The sequence below is a fragment of the Borostomias antarcticus genome, assembly GCF_949987555.1.
Source record: "Borostomias antarcticus genome assembly, chromosome: 9".
NCBI lineage: Eukaryota > Metazoa > Chordata > Actinopteri > Stomiiformes > Stomiidae > Borostomias > Borostomias antarcticus.
Window position 1 is genome coordinate 8,720,296 of NC_140242.1, and position 12,178 is coordinate 8,732,473.

Consider the following 12,178-nt stretch of genomic DNA (forward strand, 5'->3'; position numbering starts at 1 on the left):
CATCATCCGCACCTGCTGTGACGCCCTGGCGCGTTGTGAGACTGAAGAGGTTAAGAACTTGGAATCAAGAGATTCCTCTCGCGCTGCTCATTGAAAGAAGCGAATGTCTATCCCCATACAGCCACTAAAATCCAACATTTATCGTTTTCAACCAAATTAAATATGACGTGTATGCTAGATGCCGCTTTTCAGCTGAAGTCTATTGGAATAACAACACACACGATGGATCGCAGGTTGAAATAGGATAATAGTAGCCTAATATTCTCATCGACAAAAACACAGACTTACCTGAAATCTGGCGCAAGATCTGTCTTGAGGCCATAGAAACCAGCGGATAGGGTCAAAAGCCAGCGTGGGTTGAAATTTCCATTTTCACACTCCAGGTATGGCGCTGACCACTTGATGTGGGTTTTATCAGGAATGAAACTCTCTCCTCTCCTCAAAGACGCGTCAACTGATTTGAAATCTTGGCTCAACACACGTTTGTGGAAATGGGGCTTCTTTTTGTCTTTGACATCGTGGTACCACTCAGTGTCGGCTGTTCGGTTTTTTAAATGATGGTGGGCCGTGCTAGAGAGGTCCTGGAGAACTATTTCTCCTCCGGCTCTAGTTGCCTGGAGAAACACCGAGGGCCCGTCGACAGACGGCTCTATGTTGAACGTGACCACGGCCCGGTGGATCTTCGAGTCCCCCTCTAAAACACTCCTGACGAGCGCATGGTACCACTCTATATCTCGGCGGAGGCTCTGCTCCCTGGACCTGTTGGCTTGTAGTATCATGTTTAGGAAGTTAGTCGCGTGCATCACTGTATCCAGCACGCTGTGCATGGAATTATGCGGGGCTATATGCGATCTCCCCCGCGAAGTACTGAGCTCATATCTCCGTGAGCAGTTGGCGTGTTTCAAGTGCTAGAGTTCCCGGTGTGCAGGAAAGCCGTGACAACCCGGGGAAGATGCTCCTCTATTTTCTGCGGCAGCACGGAGCGCTCTCTCGAGCCTTTTGGAGAATGAGACGCGCGGAGGTGCGCCTGTCGCTGGCGGACGTGAGTGTTGTAAATCGGTTGCGGTGCTATGATATCTTTCTCGTGCTCTAACGACTCTACGTATCTATAATTTGATCCGATTACAAATCCCACTTGCAACAGTAGCGATAACCGGAAAACAGCCATGTCCCTAAGCCGTTCACAGATGTTTGGCGACAGGGTCGGTGCTCGGTAAACCTAGTGCTGGGGCACGACCGCCACGACCGCTTTTTCAGTTAAAAAAGCATCACTGTCACCTGTGGATATCCACGCAAGTTCCAGGCTCCTCCGCTGTTTAATATAAGCACACTTGCCTATTTCGTCAAATCCCTTGTTTTTTTGTTTTTTTGTTTTTTTAAATCTCTTGCATATATGTCACGTCCAGTTTGTTGATGTGGGCAATCCCTGCAGCTGGTATATCCCCTCAGATTCCGTGCGGTACGCCAATTCAAGGAACACCCAAGACGGGCTTGCGAGTTGACGTCCTCTCTCTCAACTGTGATGCTTGTAGCCTACAAATCAGCCTGAATCGGGAAGGGACGGAATCAGGTTTTGTGGAGAACCTCCTAGTCAGTAGGCTACGCTACTTCACACTTGGATGACAAGCACACTCCGCCCTCTTCCGTCCACAACAAGCGGTAACTAAACCGTGGGGACGTCGGGGGAACCACTCGTTCTTAAAGCCCGTCTTCTTCATTATCTTATAGGGCTCCTAAAGTGCTCTTGATTCGCGTATGGCCGTTTCCGCTGTCAATCATTCCGCTGAGCGCGCGCGTTAGGTGGAGCGGCGTAAGGAGCTGTCCAGTGCTGAAAGCTGCGCTCGAGAAATACAGCAAGGAATTACTCGCTCTGAAGACTGTGATCTTTTACGCTATATAGTATGCTGTTAAACGTTTATTAAAAACAAGACTATCGTTGATCTAATGTGGGATAGCATACGTGGATATTCCATCATAATCCACCATTGATCTAATGTGATTTAAAGTGTTAAAAACGATGCCATCTCTTGAAATACGTTGGATTAGGCATGTGTAGGCTAGGCTAGCCTAGAATACACACATAGTCTACCATCGTTGTAAGAAGTGGTGCAATCTTGTGAGTTTGTCAACCTGCTGAAGATCTGTGTAATGATGTTGATGCTTCGTCTATGCGCACGCATAGGCATATTGAATAGCCACGCGTAAACCAGTCATTTCATCTAAGATGTCCAGGTCTTGACTGAAAACCCGCTTCCCCCAAATCGCCGAAGTAAATGTTTTATATTTCACATCAAAGAGCTCTAAATGGGCCATTCATATTGTCGTTCGTGGATTTTGCTTTGCAGATCCAACGTTTCTGCGCACATTTTAAAAAGAGGTCGGGGAGACCCAATTGGCACATCGAACAGCCTGAATGCAAAACGTTTAAAGTTGTGAATCATGGTGCAATGAGTCATCGCCACTGCACAGCCGCTTAATCCTCTGTAAGCAACATTCTATCAGAAGACAACTTCATCTTTCCTTGGATGTGTGTCAATGGTTCACGTGTCACCAAAAGAATATATATATATTCTCGTTTTAGCATCCGAGATCAGTGCCAGGGCGTAATTGTTAATCTGTTTATGATAGTAACATCACGGTGTCAATCATCTGTGTGGATTTACAACACGTGCACAACACGTCACACAAGCAGCCCTTTTTCAGTTTCGCACACAGCAGTGAAAACTGAAAACACCGTTAAGTGCCCTCTCCCGCCCCCGCTGTGTTTGCAACTTTTATATTGAATATGGACCAGGGAGCATTAAATCATGTGACTACCACTGCATTGGTCTCCCACATCACGTCTGTTCTATATGGGAGATGTGTGATGGGACCTATGAATATTTAAAGCCATCAACAATGTGCTTTACGACCAAGACCATCAATATAGCAAGGCTGCTACGTTGACTGTAGCCTACTTTTTGTTGTCTCCTCATACCCTCTCAAACGATCACCATAATCAAGTAACTGAATTAGCGACATGATCTTTTGATAGCCTATTCCCCTTGAGTGAATATCCGTAAGTGTGTCCACCTAAGAAAACTAAGCCAGAGGGGAGAAGCTGCCATTTCAGTGAAATACAGATTTAAAGATCCAGTATTTTCTTGTTAACAAATGGCTCGCCTTCGACTCAATCTCTGCCAGGAAAATATCAGGAACATGTTCATGTCAGGTTAACTATTACTTTACGTTAAGCTACTACTGTATGCCTGTTTGAATCCAGTTGTGAATGTTGTGTATTTACCTTAAATCTCCATTAGATCATATTCACTGTGCACTTTAAGACTGTCTGACAATGAAAAGTGTTTTATAAATAAAATTAATTATTATCATTATTATTACACTCATACACACAATCTGTATTTATAATATGTGTTAATCGGTTATAGCTGCCGGTGTTAGTCAAGCAACCTACATTGGGAGGATCACAGCTTTATTGGTCAACTGTCTGTCTGTCTTAATTGGTTCAGTGTTTCAATCACCACCACCACCACCCCTCCCCCCTCTCTTTCTCTGTCTCTGTCTCTCTCTCTTTCTCCCCCCCCTCTCTCTCCCTCTCTCTCTCTCCCCACTCTCTCTCTCTCTCTCCCCCTCTCTCTTTCTCCCCCCCTTCTCCCTCCCTCTCCCCTCCACCTCTCTCTCCCTCTCTCTCTGTCTCTCTCCCCCCTCTCTCTCTCCCCCCCTTCTCTCTCCCTCTCCCCTCCACCTCTCTCTCCCTCTCTCTCTGTCACTCTCCCTCTCTCCCCCCCCTCTCTCTCTCTCTCCCCCCTCTCTCTCTCCCTCTCTCTCTGTCTCTCTCCCTCTCTCTCCCCCCCTTCTCTCTCCCTCCCTCTCTCCCCCTCTCTCTCTCCCTCTCTCTCTGTCACTCACCCTCTCTCTCCCCCCTCTCTCTCTCTCTCCCCCCTCTCTCTCTGTCACTCTCCCTCTCTCCCCCTTTCTCTCTCTCCCTCTCTCTCTGTCACTCTCCCTCTCTCCCCCCCCCTCTCTCTCTCTCTCCCTCTCCCTCCCCCCCCCCCTCTCTCTCTCTCTCTCTCTGTCACTCTCCCTCTCTCCCCCCCCCCTCTCTCTCTATCTCTCTCCCTCTCCCTCCATCTCCTGCGGGTATACGGGCCTGTCCCGTCACGCTGAGTGGTCTGGAGGCATTCGTTCAGGGAGCGGCGTGCGGGTAGACAGGCGTGAGGCAGGGGGACAGCTGGGAGCTGGCCTGTTTGCTGTGTGGGCCAGCAGGGGAGCAGCGCCTGACTGGATCCAGGACTCTGCTGTGTTTATGGACCAGCCAGCAGCACGGGAAACCCACGCCAAAAGTAGAGACGCTCAACTATGTGAACCCAGGACCCTGCTGGGATACTGTACTTGATAGGGTCAATAGAGTAAAAAGGATTATTGTTTTATGTATACAAATTTGACACATGAAAAGGTAAAAAATGATAACTATGTGGTTGTATGTGGATTCAAAGTGGCACACAATGCTAGTAGTGTGCATTTGTACAGCAATTTAATTACATTAAATGGATACAGGAATATAGTATCTCATTAATGTTCCTTTTGATTAAATCACATGATTAAGATCGTAGACAGCTGATCAAAGTATACTGGACAGCTCTCTGACCTACTGTACTATAGACCTGTCAGAGTTCATTACAGGCCCCTTAATCTAAGCAACCTCAGTCAGTGCAATTAAACACATGTGCAGTGTATGATCATGTAACATACTGTAGCATAACATCAATGTACATTGTCCCTCTTCATCAAATAAATAAACTTGCGACTAAAGAATCGGGTAAATTGAAACTATGTCAAAGACTATAGACATGTAACAAAATACAAAACAAAACGTTAACGTTTAGGAAATCAATAAAGTGCTTTATTTGAGAAGAATGAAAAAATCACTAAGATATTTAAGTTCTCCATTTGATAGTGTATTTTAATGTGTTACCAAAAGTAGTTATAAAATTGCGTTGCCTTACTTTTGCATTTATCTGAGCTGCCTGTAAACACTTAAAAACAATAAAAAAACAATAAAAACACATGAATAAAATTAATACCATGAACCAACCCAATCATCATGACCAAGAACATGATCTTAAAAGAAGTCCTGAAGATATGAATATTTGATGTCTTTAACACTACCACACCCAAAATAACGGACAGGGCCCCTTGCAAAAAGGGATAGCCCAACACGGAGACAGCATCAACTATCTTTTCATCAGCTGTTGGTTTCTTGCTTGAGACAAATCAATAGGATATGTGTGCGGAGAAGTCCACAGTAAACCCTATGCAGACTACCAGAATGATCATGGATATGCAGTCAAGGTTCATGCCCCACAACGCCATGAAACCGGTGACGCCCACTATGACTGAACCAATGGAGAAAGTGACCCAGAGGGAGCAGCCGCTGTTTCTTTGGGGGTTTCATGGCTCAAGTAGTAGAAGAGTTTTTCTGCTCAGGTACTCTCGACGAAGCCTTGAGGGTTCACTCTCACACAAGTTCACTCTCACACAGCGAAGTCTGTCTGCGCAATGCTGCTCACATTATAGTTGATCATCTGTCATTTGGCACACAATCTCCATTGGCCTTCGCGCATAATTGCTGAATCTAAACATTTTCCGGTCCCGGTTAATAGATACACTGATTATCTGATTGTTCATTGGATGATGTCCTCAAAGGCATCTTTGGTCAATATATTTGTTTCACTCTATAAAGCTATTATTGATGCAAAGTCTCTGACTTGAGAACATGGAGTCATCATAGGGAAAGTTGTCTTTGACAAAGTATCTGTCTATCTTAGAGGGCCTTTCTTTGGTCGTTCTGTGTCATTATCGACCCGGTCATTTAGAAAGTAAAGTAAATTCAGTCCCAGAGATGCTGACACAATCAGAGGTAAGATGAAAAACCAGACAGGATAGGAGCCCACCACCCATCCAAGTCTCTCAAAATGATTGGCCGAGGGCTTCTTCACTTCATTTCACAGGTGGAATGACGCAACCACATTTGTCACGTTTTAGAAGAAGGGTTCATAGGCAATGAATGTCTGATAAAGACATGCAGTAAAGAAGTTAGAGCACCATGCTGAATACAGGTTGGCATTACAGTTGAAAGGCACCTTTTTCTCATGATTTAAAGAAAACCGTTATAAATCTGCGATAAACCACGGCTAATTTTCTGTCTGAATGGAAACTGATAAGACGCTGCTCCACAATGTCTGACAACGATCGTCCCGATAACCCCCTACATGGTAATATCGCATGCTTGTTGAGTCATCTACAGGAATACTGTGTAGTTGAGAAAAATGAAGTATTTGCCAAAGCCCAGGTTCGCTCAAAAATAGGTTCAGTCAGATTTATTAAGAAAACAATACGATTGCAAACGGACCTCAAGATAAAACACAGAGTGGTTCACCAACAGAAGTAAATCAGCTCGCCAAATCTTCTCCTTATATCTGCTCAAACCAACGATGTGGTGCAGCCGACATTTGATTGGCTGAGTCGTCTATACGTCATCGTAAGGTGACGGATATCACACAGTGGTCGAGGGATGGAACGCACTTTTAATATGAACAAAGAAAACAAAAGGTCTGAGCCAGGACGGGGAAGACGAAGGTGTGGCCCTTCTGACTTAAACAAAGAGAGGAGGAAGAGCGAGGTAGAGGAGGTGTTTACAATTACAAAAGACAGAGAGAAACAAAAGGTTGAGGTGTTTACAATAGCAAAAGGCAGGGGACTGGATGAATAGGTATTGAAAGAAAAGATATGAATCTGAATAGTCTTGAGACTAGGTGTAAAATTCCATGACAACTGTCACCACAGGCATATGAAAAACAATCTCATAAAATAGACAAAACGCACAGTGATTAACAAAATGTAAAACATACTTAAGTAACATACTGTACATATATATGTTAAGGCCCCCAAGAACAGAAAGATAATGTGGTAGAGTAGCTTACAAGTTTGTCTTGAGGCAACTTTATATCCTTATTAAAAAGTGTATTATCCTGCTTATCAAACGGACAAACCAAACGGCTCTATCCAACTCTACTTCAAGGGCATATTTCTCACCTTGCATCTAAGTTAGAATCTGTTCACAGGATCCCATTTGTCAAGTAAAGGACCAGCACCTTAAACATGCCGCTTTTCATGTTTAGACCATGTAGAACAATCCAAATAGTTTTTAAAGCTCAATTGAGATCACTTTTTTATAGTTCAATATTCACCTTTACTTGCTATTAGGTTATGAATTGGACTTAGCAAGACCCCAACAATTGTTTTCATGACATGAGACTGCATGAGACCCTGTGAATTTATTATTTAAGAATTTCGGTGTACTGGCTAGTACACTGGCGGGAAATCTTGTGGTGGAAGTGGAAGTGACGCGTTTTGCATGTCACAATATCAGGAAGACAACAAACACTTCGCCCCGCAAATTTATCTACATGCACATAAAAGAAAGAAGACCGGTATTTACCTGCATTGAAGCCATCCTTCCAGAAAGTCCATTGAAGTAGCTACAATCTTCCAATCCAGTCTGCTCCACGCACATTTGTTATCATATTTTCCCCATCATTATAGCGTGTGAGTGGGGAACTGTGGGAAGTGTGGTTCTTAAAATGCAGTACCGATTTTATCACGACCAGAGAGGCCGCCAAAGTGCCGAGATATCTCATGTAGCTTTAACATGTATCAATAAGTTTAAAAAAAACAAAGTAGTCATCCCCCAAAACCAATTGAAACTCTAAACGTCTTCTTCGTGTGGGTGTCGATGTTTCACTCCCCCCCAGTGAAACTCTAAACTTAGCTACATAGTTGAATATTTTTAATACATGACAATACATCAGATAAGCAATAGTGCCATATTTAGTGAATTGTTTCCTATATTATTAAAAATGATTAACAAAACATAATATGTTTATACACCATATACACAGAACATACAGAAAAATACAGATAACATATTACAGTGTACATATGTACATATTACAGTACATTACATTTGTTGTGTCACATATGCACCTTTCATTCACGAAAACTGCTGTTGTTTGGTTGTATGTGCATCATATTGAAAATATCATTGGCACATGGCTGTATTGGATAATAATGTATTTTTGCAGCATCCATGGAGAACCAGGGTCTGTGTCCTTGTTGTTTGTGTAAGGTATTTTAGTTGTATGCTTTCATATCAAATACAGTAAGTCAAGTGTGGGTGTGTTGTGTACTAATCACACAGCGCTAGTATCAGTTATAAAGCCCTCATTGCCATAGGTACTGTAATTGTTATCAAGTTTCTTTTCATCTTGCTTGTTGTTATGTTGCATCGCCCAGTCAAGGCCATCTTGTTTCATCTCACCTTTGCTGTTATTTGGGCAACATGTAAATAATGTCAGAAAAACAGGTATAAACGTGATACCGTGAACCAGCCCAAACACCATGACCAAAACCATGATCTTAAACAAAATCCTGAAACTATGATTCTTCGATGAAGCTAACGACACCACACCCAAAATAGTTGACATTGCTCCTTGCGTTATGGGGTAGCCCAAAGTAAAAAGAGCATCGATGACTCTTTCATTGGCACTCTCTTTGTTACTGGAGACAAAGCTATAGGATATGTGTGCGGAGAAGTCCACAGTAAACCCTATGCAGACTACCAGAATGATCATGGATATGCAGTCAAGGTTCACGCCCCACAACGCCATGAAACCGGTGACGCCCACTATGACTGAACCAATGGAGAAAGTGACCCAGATGGAAACGAGAGGGTTGGGAATCAGCAGGAGAGAGACTAACAGCATCACTGCTGTGTTGATGCCGATGTTCTCGACAGTGCTGCTGACTATCACATCGTACTGGTCATAGAGGATGAATGATGGGTGATAGACCATTAAACTGGCAACAGTGCATCTCTTTGCAGTGTCTTTTAGACTGGTGAACATTTCTATCTCCATACTGGCATTGGCTATGTGAACGGTCTGGAGGAAGAAGCGCGAAGCATGGATGATACTATTGGTGACATTCACGTCTTGTTTAAGGTCAGGAGCCATATTAAAAAAAGAAGATAGATTAGCAATAAAGACAACTTCATCATTAACATTCATATCTGTGATTTGTCCATAGTCTTGATAGGCATCGAGCCAGGATGTGTAAAGATCCTTATCTATGAAGCGCAGATTTTTAAAGTCATCCATGCAGGACTGAAGATCAGACCTTTTCTTCTGATCCCAGTATTGAAATTCCTCAGCGACTATTACCATAACATTAGGACCATAATTAGAGAAGTACTGCCTATCATCGTCATAGTACTTGATGACATAGGAATCATCAGCTGCCAAATCCCGAAGATCGATTCCCTGCTGTATATTGAAGCACCCGTAAATACTTACTGCCAGATATCCTGCATATATCAAGATCACCACTGCTTTGGTCCATGGTCTTATCAGCAGTGGACCATAGGACCTCTTGAAGAAGCCACTGATTGGTTGTTCTTTCTCAGTACCAGTGTCTTTATCATAGTCCCCTCCTACACAGCAGATACTGTACCCACTAGAACATTCGTCGGGGTCCACCAATGGAACCTCCATGCACGTTAGCCAGTGTCTGTTGCTGGCCTCTCTCCTCCCATTCAGGGCTAGGAAAGCTCCAACAAATGTGATGTTGTAAATATAGCAGAATAGGATAGAGGTACTTGTATACAGACAGAACGATTGCATAGATTGAAAGTCGGACCTGAGACCAATACAGAAACCTAGGACGTCCGTCAAGGTGGTGATGGTGATGGACATGGCCGCCTCTTTGTAGGTGTGGGCCATTCTCACTGCGACTGGGTCCTTGACCTTGGTCTGCTGCCAGTTAGACACCATGATGAACATGTCATCAACACCAATTCCTGAAAAATATTCACTTATCATTAACTTTATATTGGTGACATAAAGGTATGTCACATTAGATGGGTGAACCATTAGATAGGTGACAATGATGGCATACTCTAAAGGTGGCTCTTTACTCAAATACTGCACAACACTATCTTAAAAAACGTTGTGCCCTCTTACCAAGTATCAAGAAAGGAGAGTTGGCCACGATGATGACGAAGGGCATCCCAATGTAGAGCAGCAACCCAAATGAGGACAAGACAGCCAGGCCAGCAGACAGGACACCAACAGCTGATACCCACACCTTGTTCCTCACGTTGTCCAGCCTAACACAAAGGACAGAGTTCATTAGTAACGTCTGTTAACTGATGTTAAGTGATGTTTTGTATTGTGTTAGGTTTCAGACCTGGTCAAATATTTGCAAATACCGTCAAATATTTGGTGTGCACTGGTGTACGTTACAAGTGCAAAGAAACAAACAGATGAGTCCAAGAACTGCCAACTGGGAGCCAAATCAAACTCACCTCAGTTACTTCAAAAATGTTCAATGTAATTGATCCAGGGCTATTAGATATACTCTATACTAAGTATATTTGCAGTCATGGATTAAAATTATTCATCAGTATGCAGCAATACACACTTCAGATTACAGTTTTTGTATTGGATACAACTATGTGGCATCAATGTAAACAGGAGTAAGCTTTAAATCCGAGAACAATTACCTCAGGCAAGAAATCACAGAGAAGGTGATGCCAAGGGCATACGTGATTGAAAATAATGGAATTCCATCTGCGGTGTGTTTCTCAACCTCCTCTTGCCTTGACTGCGAGGTAAAGTATGACACCTGTGGATGTAAATATCACATGTACTGTATTTACACAACTACCTATAGTACACAGGGGTACATACCCTCAGTTCCAGTCAACACCGCTCATACTGAACATACGTACCTTGATATGCTTGTTTTCCCTCTCTTTTGATAGTACCCTCTGGAATTCGCCCAACCACGCTTCTGCCATTTCATGCTTCTCCAAGAAGTACACAAGTCTTATAGCCCTGGCACTTTTGACTACACCAGTGACATTTTCTTCGACCCCACCCATGGTAGAGCCAAGAAAGACTGGTTTAAATGTGCTCAGATAAAAGGGGAAAGTAATGTCTATCTGCTCAATTCTGCCAGCGTCGTAGTTGATCATTTCCAGTATATCATTAGACACACAATTTCCATTGGATTTTGCACATAAATTGCAATACCTCAGCTCTCTACGATCCACATTAACAGACAGGCTGTTTACTTTACTGTTCAGTTTGATAATGTCCTCAAAGGCATCTTTGCTTAGTATATTTGACCCATCATTGGCTGAGGCAATTATTGATGCAAAGTTCCCTTCACTGTACAGTCTCTGTCTCGAGAAAGTGGAACCATCTTGAGGGAAGTTGTCTTTGACAAAGTCTCTGGCTCTCTTGGAGGGTCCATTCTTTGGTGTGAACTGTCGTTCAAAGTCATTGTCAAGCCGGTCATCCAGAAAGTAAAATCCTCCACCCAGAGATGCCGACACAATCAGAGGTAAGATGAAAAACCAGACAGGATAGGAGCCCACCACCCATCCAAGCTTCTCAAACAGATTGGCCAGGGGCTTCTCAATACAGTCTGTGCGTTTGTAGCCCATTACTGTACAGGCAATGTACATGTGTTGAACTGGATCACTCCTCTGGCTGATTTAAAATAATGTGTCAAGTCAGCTCGCTATTTATACTGAAGTAACTCTCTGGTTCACCTGACCGACAGTAAACGTTTGGGTGTTGGGTGTAGATTTCAAAGGTAAAAACAGTTAATTCTTTATACACATATCAAGTGTGAGAACATACTATAAATTATTGTTGGTTTCTAGTAAAAAAACAAAACAAAGGCATAGTTACTTATCAATCCAACCACAGTAGAAATATGGACATGCCCATATGGTCACACTCTACAAACACTGACAGAATGTAAACAGGAGATATTTTTGTGTGCAGGATATGATAGCGAGGTGATGGCAAGGGCATACGTGATTGAAAACAATAGTGTGCTCCTCAACCTCCTCCTCCACCTTGACTGCCATGTAACTAAACTAAGATCTGCAAAGCCTCTGGTCACAACAATGAAGAAATGGACCAGTGAGGCAAAGCAGGAGGTGCGAGGATGTTTTGACTGCACCGATTTCAGTGTTTCTGAAGCCACAACCGGCAACCTGGATGAACTGCCTGACAGGGGGACATCTTGCCATGACAGGGTGACA

General features: G+C 43.3%; 2 protein-coding genes across 2 annotated transcripts in view; both read right to left on the minus strand.

The window, feature by feature from the left end:
• gpr158a (G protein-coupled receptor 158a) overlaps positions 1–1,174 on the minus strand; it is a gene marked incomplete at its 3' end in the record, with an annotated part of 65,164 nt that extends 63,990 nt beyond the window's left edge. Inside the window, 2 exon segments of the mRNA XM_084443676.1 lie at positions 289–904; positions 907–1,174. Of these exon segments, the coding sequence (XP_084299802.1) occupies positions 289–904; positions 907–1,168 (878 nt within the window). The 5' untranslated portion in view covers positions 1,169–1,174.
• Positions 1,175–2,641: 1,467 nt separating this feature from the next.
• On the minus strand, positions 2,642–11,569 carry LOC311312818 (patched domain-containing protein 3-like; the record flags this gene model as incomplete). The annotated part of the gene is made up of 5 exons (XM_084442825.1): positions 2,642–2,649; positions 8,381–9,916; positions 10,080–10,225; positions 10,622–10,743; positions 11,195–11,569. 5 exons carry the CDS (start codon positions 11,567–11,569, stop codon positions 2,642–2,644), a joined length of 2,187 nt encoding a protein of 728 aa, XP_084298951.1.
• Positions 11,570–12,178: the final 609 nt, after the last annotated feature.